General features: G+C 37.2%; 1 protein-coding gene across 1 annotated transcript; it reads left to right on the top strand.

Moving 5' to 3' along the window:
- The first annotated feature begins 725 nt into the window (after positions 1 to 725).
- LOC140225858 (uncharacterized) lies at positions 726 to 8,054 on the top strand. Its single transcript, XM_072305830.1, has 4 exons — positions 726 to 919; positions 1,860 to 2,037; positions 4,445 to 4,748; positions 6,054 to 8,054. The coding sequence occupies exons 1-4, from the start codon at positions 811 to 813 to the stop codon at positions 6,192 to 6,194; spliced, it is 732 nt and encodes a 243-aa protein (XP_072161931.1). The 5' UTR covers positions 726 to 810; the 3' UTR covers positions 6,195 to 8,054.
- The last annotated feature ends 5,231 nt before the right edge of the window (positions 8,055 to 13,285 follow it).

Raw genomic sequence — 13,285 nt, 5'->3', positions numbered from 1 at the left:
CTTCTTTGTGCAAAGAAAATTCTGCAAAAACTTCAAGAAATGATGCCAATTTGTTCTCCTTCAAAAAATAACATAGAAACGGAGATTTTCAGACATCGTAAACGAGTTATGTGATTGCCGACTTACACCGTCGCTATGTTTCTACACTGTCGTTATAGTCTCCATCAATCGAAAAATTTCCACCAAATATATAAAGCAGTGGCGTGGCGTGAATGATCGATTCGATATTTCCCCATTTGAAGGTATGGTGAAAAATATAGATTTTTAAGGTGTTCGTTGTGAACACCCTGTATATCGATCTTTTTCCATAGGTTTATCGATATATTGCAAACACGCCACGCCACTGAGCTCGAGAAATGGAGAGGAATCGATTTTAAAAAAGTTCATACTCAGAATGATTTCTGTTTATATAGACTTCTACGTAGGCTATATCTTTTGTGTGAGAAGATCCAGCCATCGAAATGCAAAAAATCTATATTTCACATTGAGAGTATGACAGTAGCAAAACTTGTAACTTGGCAACACCGGTTTTCCTCCATTTAAATGCATGTAAAACAATCAATTGTAGACAAAGCACACTGCATCACTTAGAGTCGGTTTCTAAACTGGATTCAAATGGAGGAAAATCAATGTTGCAAACTTTCAAGAAACATCGCTGATGTATATAATTAAAATTTCAGTACAACTCTATCGCACAATTGAGATTGCAACATTTCAAAATTTATCTTAGCAACAATTTGATCGAGGGCCTACTTAGAGTTTCTGAGTGCGAAGCATGTTTTGACTAAAAGAATTTCAACATAATTTTAGATGGACGATCAATTACAAGTTCTGCGCAAATCACTCAATAGAGGTCGAGGCTCTTACATTAATCTGACAGAGATAGATCAAGATCATCTTGCTGACCTTGTCATGGACGGTGAGTGACTTCGTTCCCAAAAAATCAATTCCAATTCATCTTTGGGACTAATATTAATATTTCTAATGTTTTCGGTGTATAAGTTTATGGACTTTATTTCTCTATGTGAAATTATTATTTCTGACCTGCTGAAAATGGTGAGTACAAATGAGTAGAAAATCAAAGTGATATGAATAGAATTTCAACTCATATGAATAGAATTTACTCAGATGATCAGAATTTCTCCATCCAGTTTTCGCCAACTCATATGACTAGAGATTTTAACTCACATGAGTTCAGCGTTGAATCTACCGTGTCCGATATCTCAGAAACTAGTCACCGCATCAAAAAAATCATGAGAACAAAATGTTTTATTTTTCAAATTTACGTACTATGTCGGTATCTCCGGGTCAAAAACAGCACTTCTGAAAAATAAAAAAAAATTGAATTCATATGATTTGAACTTTTCTACTCTTATGAGTAGAATATTCTAGTGATATGCGTAGAATTTCTACTCATGAAAGTAAAAATTTCTATTCATGTGAATTGGCAAATTCTGAACAGCCTACTCGTCATTTTTAGCAGGGATGGTTCATTCATTGAAGCACTTACATGTATGAAAAAATATACGGTACTTGTGCTATTTCTTTGATAAGCCAAAAATAGTAGGTAGTTTTAAAACGCTAAGCCAACAGGGAGTGCTTTTCAATTTCAATCTCCCTCTAGAATCTTGGTATACCAGCGGCAATGCGTTCAAATGCCGTACCAGCTATCAACAACATGGCGAAAAGGGGCCTAACATATTTGAAATAGATTAATCAGCGGTACATTTATTTAATGCTTCTGATGTCAAAACACGGAGGATGATAACTGTTTTTATATAATGCATTTTCTGAGCGGTAGTGTTATTTTCTCAAAATCAATAGTTGAAATTTTGATCTTTGTAAATGAATTTTGATAGGGGCTTTGTTCCTGCAAGACCGGTTTTGGCTCAACTTTTTCATGCTGAACATGGAGAAACGCGTCCAAGAGGGTGAACAGCACTGTCAGTTCGTCTTGACGTTGGAGAAATTTTTGACAGCATCCCTCTCTTTTGTCTACCCTAAGAACAGCATTCTTCCGAGGATATTCAATCCTATGTGAGTAAAAAAAGCACTTCTCGCAAATTATTGAAAACTGGAAAGTCTCAAGAGGCTGAGCGTGTGCAGTTTTCTTTTTGATTATTTCAAATGTAAATTAAGAATTAGGTAAACTGTTGCGGTGTGTTTTCTTATTCGACAAGAAAAGGTCAGCATCTGCACTTCTTCAATAAGTTTGAGTTTCCGCTGGCCCTCTTTAAGACAAATTCTCAACTTGAGCGATTTCTGTGAAATTGTGGGGAAAATTCGAAATTTTGATTTTTCGCGGACAATTTTCCGGTGGTCATTTTTAGGCAATGGAATGAATATTTTAGCGTTCTTTTTCATGCCCCCCCCCCCCCCCCAATCAAGACTTCAACGCCTGCGTGCATTTATTGCGAAATCAACTCCCAACCCTAGTAGCAGAGTTATATAAAAAATTTGTTTTTAAAAATATAAACCGTAAATAACCACAAGCTAAAGAATATTCATTGTTTATGTAATGGATGTAAAGTTTTTTAGTTAAAAGTTTACATTTTCAATACGCTTCTTATGTGACCCTTAGTATAAAAGTTATATAACCAAATTCAAACAGTGTATAAAATGAATTTTCATTATTCTTCCTGGCTGGTAGCGCACTCTAGTTATGAAGTGTGCAAGTTTTCATATGCGATACTACCAGGTGGTGGATCATCGTAGAGTTGTGACTTACCTTAAATCCGCGCGTCCTAGTTGGGATTAGAACCCACACCTCGGATGGAGTTGCAATCCGAAGTCCAGTACTTTACCACCAGACCAGCCAGGCTTGATATGGATGGGCCCCTAAATTCAATCTCTTAACTATCGCAGGCCTCTGATCCGTAATGTGTTTGTTTATTGACGGATTCTTATGATATTTTACCAGACTTTATTATTTATTATTTATTTATCTATTGTTTTTTATTTAATGATGTATTTTTTTCATTTTCATTTTTTTTAACTCTCTGTCATTTTTTTAGCTCTCTCTTTTTTTTAACTATCATGTTTTTTAACTATCATTTTTTCTAACTCTCTCTATTTTTTTTTAACTCTCATTTTTTTAACTCTCTCTCTCTCTCTATTTTTTTTAACTTTATAATTGCGTCTTTTTCCAGTTTTAATTATTTGGGCCTTTTTCTAGTTTGAATTTATGTCGATGTATTTATGTTATTTATTTATTATTATTTTCATTTCCTTTTTTCCTTTAAATTTTTATAATATTAATTTAAACATTTTAAAAAAAAATTAAAATTTTTAAAATAATATTTAATAATATGTTTAAAATATTAACAAAAATAATTATGATATACTTTAAAAATATTATAAAATATTATTTTAAAAATTTTAATTTTTTATATTCTTAATATAATTTTAAAATGTTTTAAAAATATTCATTGATTGTATTTCAAAAGTATTTTTCAAAGTATTTTAAAAATACATGAAAAACATTTTAAAAATATATTAAATTTCAATATTTTTAAAATATTTTTAAAATATTGCTGTCTAACTGGGCAGGGTTATGAGCCAGACACGCTACCAACTGAGGTAACAGGGCTCCTCGGATTTGTGCCGAAATATCCCCTTTTAACTCGTCTCGGAGCCACTAATACCTCTAATAATACCTATCCCACGCAGTCTGAGAGTCGAGGGTGTTCATTGAAATGAGATCATCATCATAATTCATGAAAATGAGATAGGTTTACGTTAAAGTCATTCAGGTCATTTATATAACAGTTATATTAAGCAAATTAAGCAAAAGGATACTATGCGTATAAAGAAAATTTATAAAAACCCTTCCTCAATTATATGAATTTTATATAAACGTTATCTTCTGAAAATATGAATAATTATTTTCATGGGCATTTTATATAAAACTTATATACACGATACATAAACTTTAGTTAAAATGGTGCTTATATAACCGGTATTAATTCCTTATACGTTTGTTAGGAAGGGGAAAGTGAATCATGCTACTAGGGAAGCTCAAACAAAGCTCTCAAGTTGAAGCCAAAATGGAGGGGATATCCCACGCTATCCTGAGAGTCCACCTCTACTTCAAGACAAACTCTCCACGCATATATAAGGAGCATATACATTAGTAGGGATGCCGTGTTCCCAGTTTTAGAGTCCCCAAATAAAGTGGCAGCCCTGTCAATGTATTTGCTCCCTAATCTTTGCATCTAGTTCGTCTTCATGTAGAGGTGGACTCTTAGGATAGCGTGGGATATCCCCTCCATTTTGGCTTCAACTTGAGCGCTTTTTTAAAGCTTGGGAGTTGATTTTAGAGAAACCAGTGGCACCATCGTTTTTTCTCGCGAACGTTTACATATGTATCAATAGTCAAATCACAAATTCCAACACTCGCAACATCTCCATTGCCTTCGACTTATCCATTTAACTGGGATTCCAGAATGCTTTCGTACGTGGAGTCGGGTATAATCAAGCACTTGTTAACAAAAGACCTGCCTGACGCGACGATTTGTCCACTGGACCTGGGGAGCATGGAGAGGAAGCTCCGAAACTCTGATCTGTCGACGACTTACTTCGTCATCCTGGGCGGATTCACGAGCGCGTGTCTCGTCTTCCTCTTCGAGTTCATCATCCGACGCTACCACCCGGAGGAGGACGTCTTCTTGTGGCCCAACAACGACAAGGTCGGCATCGTCGACGCCAAGCCCAAGATGAACCCCTTCAGCCACTTCATGAACCTCAAGGTGAGTTCAATCCCCTCTTCCTTGATACTACATGGGGGATGCATGCCGACGCCACGGTGAAGTCATTAGACCGTATCGTCACCCTCCGGCCGAAGTATCACAACCGTCATGCGACGTTTCAAAATTTCTCCCGCCATTCAATTTTTTTCACTGGATTTTCTTTGAATGTATGGTTGGTTGGTAGATACGTTTATTTGATGCTTTTAGCATCTGACTTAACATCTGACTTTTGACATCAAACTTGGAAAATTCACTGAATTGTCTCCTCTCTAAAATTTAAATTATCAGTGGCAATTCTGAAACCGTGTAAACAGGAATGCCTTTTCTGCACCAAACGCTTCAATAAGCGCGATCAAAAAAATGTTTACCGAGAGGAATCGTGCATATAGTATTTCTTAAGGAGAATGCACTTTCAATGACTCTATTTAAGGCTATTAATACAAATGTAAATGAAGAAAAAAAAATATTCGGATTTAACCAAATTTTCTTTATAATTTTAAGTAAAAATCACTAACGCCGCATGTTTGAATAATCGCAAGTGTTGAAACAGTGCTGCCGTGCTAAGGAACAACGCCGTATGAGCCTTCAGATGTTGCCAAATTTCCTTGTATAAAATATGAATGACAGGGAAACCTGTGAAGATTTTCCCACCAATTTTTAAGAAAATTTCATTCGCGGCTAGATCTAAATTCTCTTAAAATCTCAGGAGAAAATATTTGCAACTCTCCTCAAAAATGAACCTTTTATCGGAGGAAATTTGGCAACTCTCGAATGTTCATACGCCATTTTTCCTTAGCACGGCAGAGTGTCAGTGTGGCCGATGCGACACGCATACGCACACTCGCGTCCACAAGGCTGCAGGGATACTTCAAGCACTGTACCTAACGCGCAATGCTTGAAGTATTCCTGCAGTCTTGCAGGCGCGAATATGGGTTCCGTGCCGGCCACACTGAGTTTGGCGTGATTCAACTTGCGGAGTTCGTGCCAATCAACGCATGATTTTGAAACATTTGTAGTCTGTACACTATGTAGTGATTATTGTCATTGAAAGTAAAATCCGACTAATTTTCTCTCTCTATTTACATTTTTATTAATAGTTTTAATAAGAAGCATTGAAATTGCACTGTTCTTAGGGATCACTGTAAGCGCGTTTACCTCTGATGAAAAATTTTGCAATCGCGCCTAACTTATAGTGAAAATACCCGGAAGCTCTTCAAATAATTAAGGGGAAAAATTGCCCCTGCACAATATTATAGTGTGTACACGTAAACATGGGACTATCCCTTGATCGGTTATTATTTGCAGGTGCATCCTACTAAAATTCCTGGAATGCACACTACAATCAATGGACGAGAATACATGGTATACAACAACAGAGATGGACAGAGGAAACTGATCCCAGTAAGGACACCTTCTGCATTGTTGTTCTACAAATGGCAGCAGTGAAGGGTTCATTCGGTCTTAAAGCCTCAAGACAGGATGGCTGATTTTCCACAATTAAGAAAATGTCAAAATTTTGACTTTAAACTCCCTCTTCCCCGATTTCTATGTGTAGTCAAAAAGACGTTACTGTTGGTGCATATTCACAAGATAAATTTTACCTAACAAGTTTCTTGATCTAAGATATACTGCATCATACTTTATTATTAAGAATTTTTTCCGTGTAGAAACCTGTAATGACTGAATTTTCACTAACTGGATGTTCACTGGACATGTCTAAGTTTCACGATAAAAAAAGTTTTTATTTTAGAGAAACTAATTCTCTGCGATTAAGTATGGTGCAAACTCTGTACCTGAAGCAATTTTAGACCAAGTCATAAAATGGATCATTAGTATGCATGAAAGACCCGCTGGAAAGAAACACTTTGGATCTAGAGTCCAGACTCTTAAAAACATCGACAAGAAAAAATACTCTTGATTCAATCAGATTTTTGCTTAAATCAAGAACCAAGCCTCTTGATTTGAGCGGATTTCCTTTTGATTTAAGCTTAAAGCTGATTGAATCAAGATTATTTTTTCTTGTCAATTTTTTCAAGAGTCTGGACTCTAGATCCAATGTGTTTTTTCCAGTGCTTTTTACGTCATTAAAAAGTCAGGCGCATGGAAGGGAGTTCCGTGTCAAAATCTGACAAGAGATGTGACTGATTTGAAGTAAGAGTGATCGTGATAAATCTCTCCCTCCAAAAATGTGGTGGTCTGTAAATAAAGCAAAACTCGTGAGATTCAGTAATAATAATAATAATTTTATTTACGTTTATTGTTCACAATTGGACAACAAAAAACTTGCTTAAATTACATAAGACGAAATAAAAATTCTATCCTGTAAATTATTTTTGTAATCCAATAGGCATAAAATGATATGTCTCAAGTAATCAGCTTCCGCACTCAAACTGTCACTCCAACAGCACAATTTATTTTTACAAAGTAGTTTCAAGTATTCCTAACACAAGAGGTATCTCCATCTCTGCACAGCATACTACCAAAATGCGCACGTAACACGGGAGAAAAGGGTACAACAAATGTAACATCAAAATTTATGGGACAGGGAGGTCTCAACGGAGATGGGGTACTGAGTTACAAAAAGTTAACAACCGTCTTCAAGAAGGGAGAGGGTCATTTTACCCTGTCCATATACATATGATATCAAGAGAAGCCATTGCCATAGAAATCCCTATTGTGCTCCAGAGAACATAAAGGGCGAGCTTTGGTTGTCAAGTGGCGATTGTTGAAAGTTGGCAACACCGCTTCTCCTCCATTTAAATGTATGTAAAACAATCGATCCTTGGTGAGGAAGTTTGCCTCACCTAATACCGATATTTTCAATGTATTTAAATGGAGGAAAAATAGTGTTAGCAAATTGCAAAATCGCCTCTAAAGGGATAACGCCTCCTTGCATAAATACCTTCTGAATTATTTTCAAAGGGTATAAAGACTAGAGATGGAGGGTATGTCGGCTTCCCTTTTTTTTAAATGATGTGTTAAATTCTGTCTCACATGTTGAATGGACTTAAATTGCGAATTTTGGTAGATTCAAAAGTAGTATTAATTGTATTTTTAGAATAGGTAATTAATAATACTGTCAAGTAATGACTTTAAACAATAAAATGTTCAAATTAAAACAGTCCAAGCTAAACATTGCGATTTCCTTTCCGAAAAAAAATATTTTCCTTCCTGCAAAAAAATTGCGTGAAACTAACTCAGAGATTTTCAAGAGGAAGTTTAAGAGGATGCACTCTTAAATTTAACCTCTATATACCATTTATACCATATCATACTGTAAATAGATATTGCCTTACTTTACTATTTTGTGTGGCTAATCCTTACCTTTAATTCTACTTGTTCGTGCACTTGAATTATGGCGATTATTGCAATCTTACAAAATTACACCGATAAGTAACCTCTCATTTAACAGCTGCAGTTTACAAGCTGTGACGGACCCTGCAAGAACCTATGAGTATAACACGCAGTAGAGGACACAACCTCAAAAGTAGGTTAAGAGTTCTTGGTACCTTCATCTTAAGCGCAAATGTACCTAAATTAAAGTACAGAGTCGTAGAATAGCCTGCAGTTGTAAACTGCACAAGCGACTCACCAACCTGTACGGTTTTAGAACGTCGGTCTCTGCTCAAGAGACATCCTTTGGTATTTTAGGCCGTTAAATAACCTTGGAATAGTTTTTTTTACTCAGTGGTTCACCTTTTCATGGATTATTTCTCAATTTCCTAAAACCTCGAAATCAAGAGAGAAAAATTATTCTTAAAGGCTCCATTGCTCTATCTATTTGTTCATTCGGGAATGTCAAAAGAACGTGTAAAAAAAACGATGCTATCGCAAATTTTTGCTTAGAAAAATAATAAAATTAGTTTTCCTAAAAAGGAGGAAGAGGAATATGAATTCAGGAGAGTTTATAGGTACTTTTTCTGATATCTAGGTACATGAAAACAATCCGTTCCCTACAGTGGCGTGGCGTGCTTTGCGATATATCGATAGATATGCCACTCAAACCTATGAAAAAAGATCGATCATCAGGGTGTTCACAGCGAACACCCTAGTAATCGATTCTTTACAATAGTTTCAAATGGCGAGATATCGATAATCGATCATTCACGCCACGCCACTGGTTCCCGACATTCTTCTGGATAAAACATGATTGAGAGCAAATTATACAGAGTCATGCTGTACCTGAAGCCGGATTATGTATTACTATTATTGAAATTGTATCGTCAATCATTTTTTTTGTAATGCCTATGTCGGGTGGAATCGACGACATGGGCAAATCAAGAGATGCCCTCATTTTTTCATCAATTTCATCTGACGGGGGCATTGACAAAACAGATTAACTTTGTAACTTCATTCCACCTTAGTCTTGTCTTGGTCCAGTCAACAAGCAAAAAATTTCAACAATCACACTCAAAAAAAGCTCCGGCCGTGGAGGCCATAAGCAGCGGACCTGGAGCACGGACTGGATGGGCTATATGGCACTACCGTTCGCCTACGCGCCTGACGGCCGGATTGCTACGTGCGGGGACGATGCGGAGTCCTACGGACATGAAAACCGTAAGTCGCGGCCTCGAGCGGCATAGGCAGCTTGCGCTCTAGGCGCTACTTACGGGCTGGACGGCCGGAGCTCTGCGCGCCGCCGCTGTCCGCGACGTGGTGGATTTTTTCGGAACTACAGCTGAAAATTCACCATTAAAGTACATACTTAGAAAAGAAAAACTTTCCAGCAAAGTTTTAAACATTGAATGAATTATCTTGTGTCAATTTCTGAACAAGATTTTTTTTCTTTCCTTCTTTTTAAATAGGTATATATTTCTTTGTTGATAGTTCATAACAATTTAGTTTCAGGAAAGTGATGGATAATTCAATGTCTAAGAAAGAAAAGAGCATATGAACGTTAGCTTGTTGATCATGTTTCAGATATCAAGAGAGATTTGAACTCCTTGGCTGATAGTTCAGCAAGTCAATTTGAGAAAAGAGATGAATCTTAGAGAAGAGATGATGCTTATTGAGAAAGAAAATCAGCATATGAATGTTAGCTTATTCATCGTGTAGAGATATCAAGAGAAATTTTCAAAAACCTAACTTTAATGTTGCAAGCCTTCGTAGAAATAAATAAAGCACTGGGGAAGCACTGGAAGGAACAAATGTAGATAGATCAAAAATTCATGCTACCTATTTTAAATGTAGAACAGACTGTCCAAGGTATGATAAATTGCTAAAACTCATTGCAGCGAAAAATGTAAATTGAAAAATCATTTTTATCACTTGGCAGCCCGTTCTCAATAAATGTAATTACTTTCACTCAATGAGAATTCAGCATTTGTCAAAAACAAAACCTGGTTCATCCCTCAATAAAAAATACGAATGCAAAGTAGGAAATCACCCAAATGATTAACAAAGGAAAAGCACAGGCGTAGGTCTAGGTACTTACAGATTTTTACTCCTTACGACTAGAAAAGCTTCAGAATCTTGAAAATGAGGTTGAGAATATTTCAAAGTGTAAATTCAGTAGTAAAAGTTGACAAAACTTCAAGATATAACTCTCCGCAATAACTACCGGATACAATTTCCACAAAATATTAGCGAAGAAATATACCACCGAAAATTGTCACACTTGTTAAAATTGTAGATCTTCCCTTCAGCAAACTGAAGCGCGATTCACACAAAATTTTACCACTATTACAGTACACTGAGCTCCCTAGAATTGGGATATGGAATCAGAGAGATATTCACAGCAACAATGTTTGCACTGGCTCTTATCGGATAATCAACGCAGGCAAGATTGGCTTATAGCTTCCGCTGGCGGACAGCTATTTTGGCAACAGAGAAGGGAGGTGTTGGATGTCGGAGAGTGAAATACTACCTACTCTCAATTGAAAACATTTAAGTATAAGCCAGAGATTAGATTGAAATGGAATAAAAAATCAACCCAATCTTATGAGCAAGCAAAGGTGGCACAATGAAGTTGCAATCGGTAAATAGACATTCTTGTGTCTACATTATCAGTATTTTAGTGTGGCGGTAATTTACTCTGTGGGAAGATGCGTGGCAGGTAATTGATTGCTTTTCTTGGATTTAAGTTCTTTCCCTTAGTAGGGGGAAAATAAGTGAATTGCAAACGAACTTACAGGAGGAGAGGATATGAGCTCAGTGTGTAGGTAAAACTGACAATTTTCACTTCACTCTCGTCGCATTTCCGAAAGTATTTGACAAGCGTTATCACACAGAACTTTAGAATCAATCGTGCACCGCACAGAATCAAGAAAATATATCGAAAACCTCCAAAATTAAACGAAAAACGAACACACGTAATGAGCAATGACCAACAATGACCAAGGTAGATTTACTAGATTCTAACCTCAATAAACAACGCTGAGTGGTGGCTGCGATCGCTCCCGAAAATGTTCAAGGCTGGCGGCAACTTTAAATTCACGCACTGAATAACATTGACGTAAAATATTATAATTTTCTGCGAATATACACGTAGCCGTCTCAATTTTAATCTGATGGTGACGCCATTTTCCGAAAACTGAATCTCACCTCACTGCCAACGGCCGTGGAAGCGGTTGGCTCCGATCCTGAAACCCGTAACTTACGCTCGGCTCCTAACCGGTCTTACGGCCATGAAGGCCGCGCGGGGTCCACGGGACACCGGCCGCTGGGTCCAGTACTAGCTGGCGCACAGCGCGTTAACGCCGGGATCACCAGTGTCCAGAGCAACCGGGTCACAGGGCCGTAGTTTTTTTTTTGAGTGCAGGCTGCAGGGCTGGACCTTGCACTATGCAAATCAAGAAATTTTAAAATTCCGAACAATGCCGGAATTACAGTGATATCGGCGGTGAAGTACCAGACCTTGTAGCTCGGTTTGAGACGTTGTAGACTTCCTGCTATACTTTATTTTTTAAATGGAAAACAACTCGACGTCCATTCTTGAAAACTTCCGTGTTTTTTACCTCTATGCAAAGTAAACTTTATGAAAATTTCAAGAAATGATATAGATCGGTCCTCTTTCAAAATATTGTAGCGGGCGCGGAGATTTCTAAACGCTTCAAACGAGACACATAATCCGGTAGTTTAACCTTTGATATTCTCTTGGATCTTATACGCACACCTGAATTATCCTCTCGTGTTGTAGACAGAGACAGGAGACCCTCCAGAGGTATCTTGGCAATGGTGGAAGCTTTTACTTTCGGTACCCCATCTTTTATCTTTTAACGTACCTGCTTTGTGGATGTCGAGCAACGTGTTGGGTATTTTCTTTGGCAATTTTACCGAAATTTGGTAAACTTGTTTGGCTCATCACGTCACCCGAAGCTCATCGTCCACCTAGTAGGTGAGATGACAATTCTGCCGTGCTAGGGAAGAACGCCGTATGAACATTCGAGAGTTGCCAAATTTCCCTCGATAAAAGATGTATTTTTGGCGACATTCATGCATATTTTTCTTTGAAAGTTTCAGATATTAGATTAAATTGCATACAAAATTGCCTGAAAATTTTCCAAATTAATTTTCGGAATTTTCCCAGTAAATTCGGTTTTTATCGAAGGAAACTTAGCAACGTCTGAAGGCTCATACGGCGTTCTTCCTTAGCACGGCAGGGTTGCTACCATACAACTGTCCACAAGGAAGTGTTGAATCCACGAAAGTAAAGGTTTTTACCTGTCGCTAAGCGGCCATTGGAGGGTCTCTTGCCTCTTGTTGTAGACTTGAAAATTTGTATCATTTCCATAAAAATTTAAAACAAAACAAAAGTACAACAGCTTTATAAATTAATTAACAAGTTATTTGTTCTTTTACTTACAGTTAAGCTCACTCATACCGAGAATGAGACGAGATCAATGTAGCAGTATTTACAGGTTCGTAAGCGAGCGTTTCATGTATCTATGCGGGTACAAAAGTAAGCGAAAGCAAGTGCTAAAAAAGTAGCAGGCGGATAGGAAAGAAAAGCTGCGAATTTAACAGGGGTACCTTGCCTATGCTCGACTCTGAAATCAGGAATTTTGGTTACGAGTCCGAATTCTGTATGGAATGGAATCACTTGCACTCGTCTCGTTAAAATGCCTTCAAATCAAACGGATAGGCAGAAAATATGCAGCAACGTTAGAATAGTTGCACGCGCGTCAACACGGCGCTTATTTACAAATTGCTCCAAACTTTTTTCCTCCCATATTTTCTCCAGTCTACTTTGAACTGCTGAACTGTTTTGTAACGATCGTTGTTAGTGGTGGACCAAAATAAATATAAAGAAACACGGGCAGTGCACGATTTTGCCACGCGATGCGTAGTTATCCCTCGTGGAACGAACAGGTAATTTTGATATTTCGGTGCATTTTTGTCATTGACTTTTACATGAAAGCATGAAAGAAATTATGCTGAAACTGCGATATTCCGAACAATTCGCACTTACGCCTAATATCGGGTTGACGTAAATCTTAGAAGACGCTAATGCCGTAATTTGTTTGCTTACGTTACATGCTGATAAATTAAAATATTAATCTTAAAAACGGTTTTTCCTCCTCGGAAAGTACATTAAA

Source organism: Bemisia tabaci, unplaced genomic scaffold (assembly GCF_918797505.1).
Source record: "Bemisia tabaci unplaced genomic scaffold, PGI_BMITA_v3".
In the NCBI taxonomy this organism is placed as follows: domain Eukaryota; kingdom Metazoa; phylum Arthropoda; class Insecta; order Hemiptera; family Aleyrodidae; genus Bemisia; species Bemisia tabaci.
This window is presented reverse-complemented; position numbering and strand designations above follow the sequence as displayed.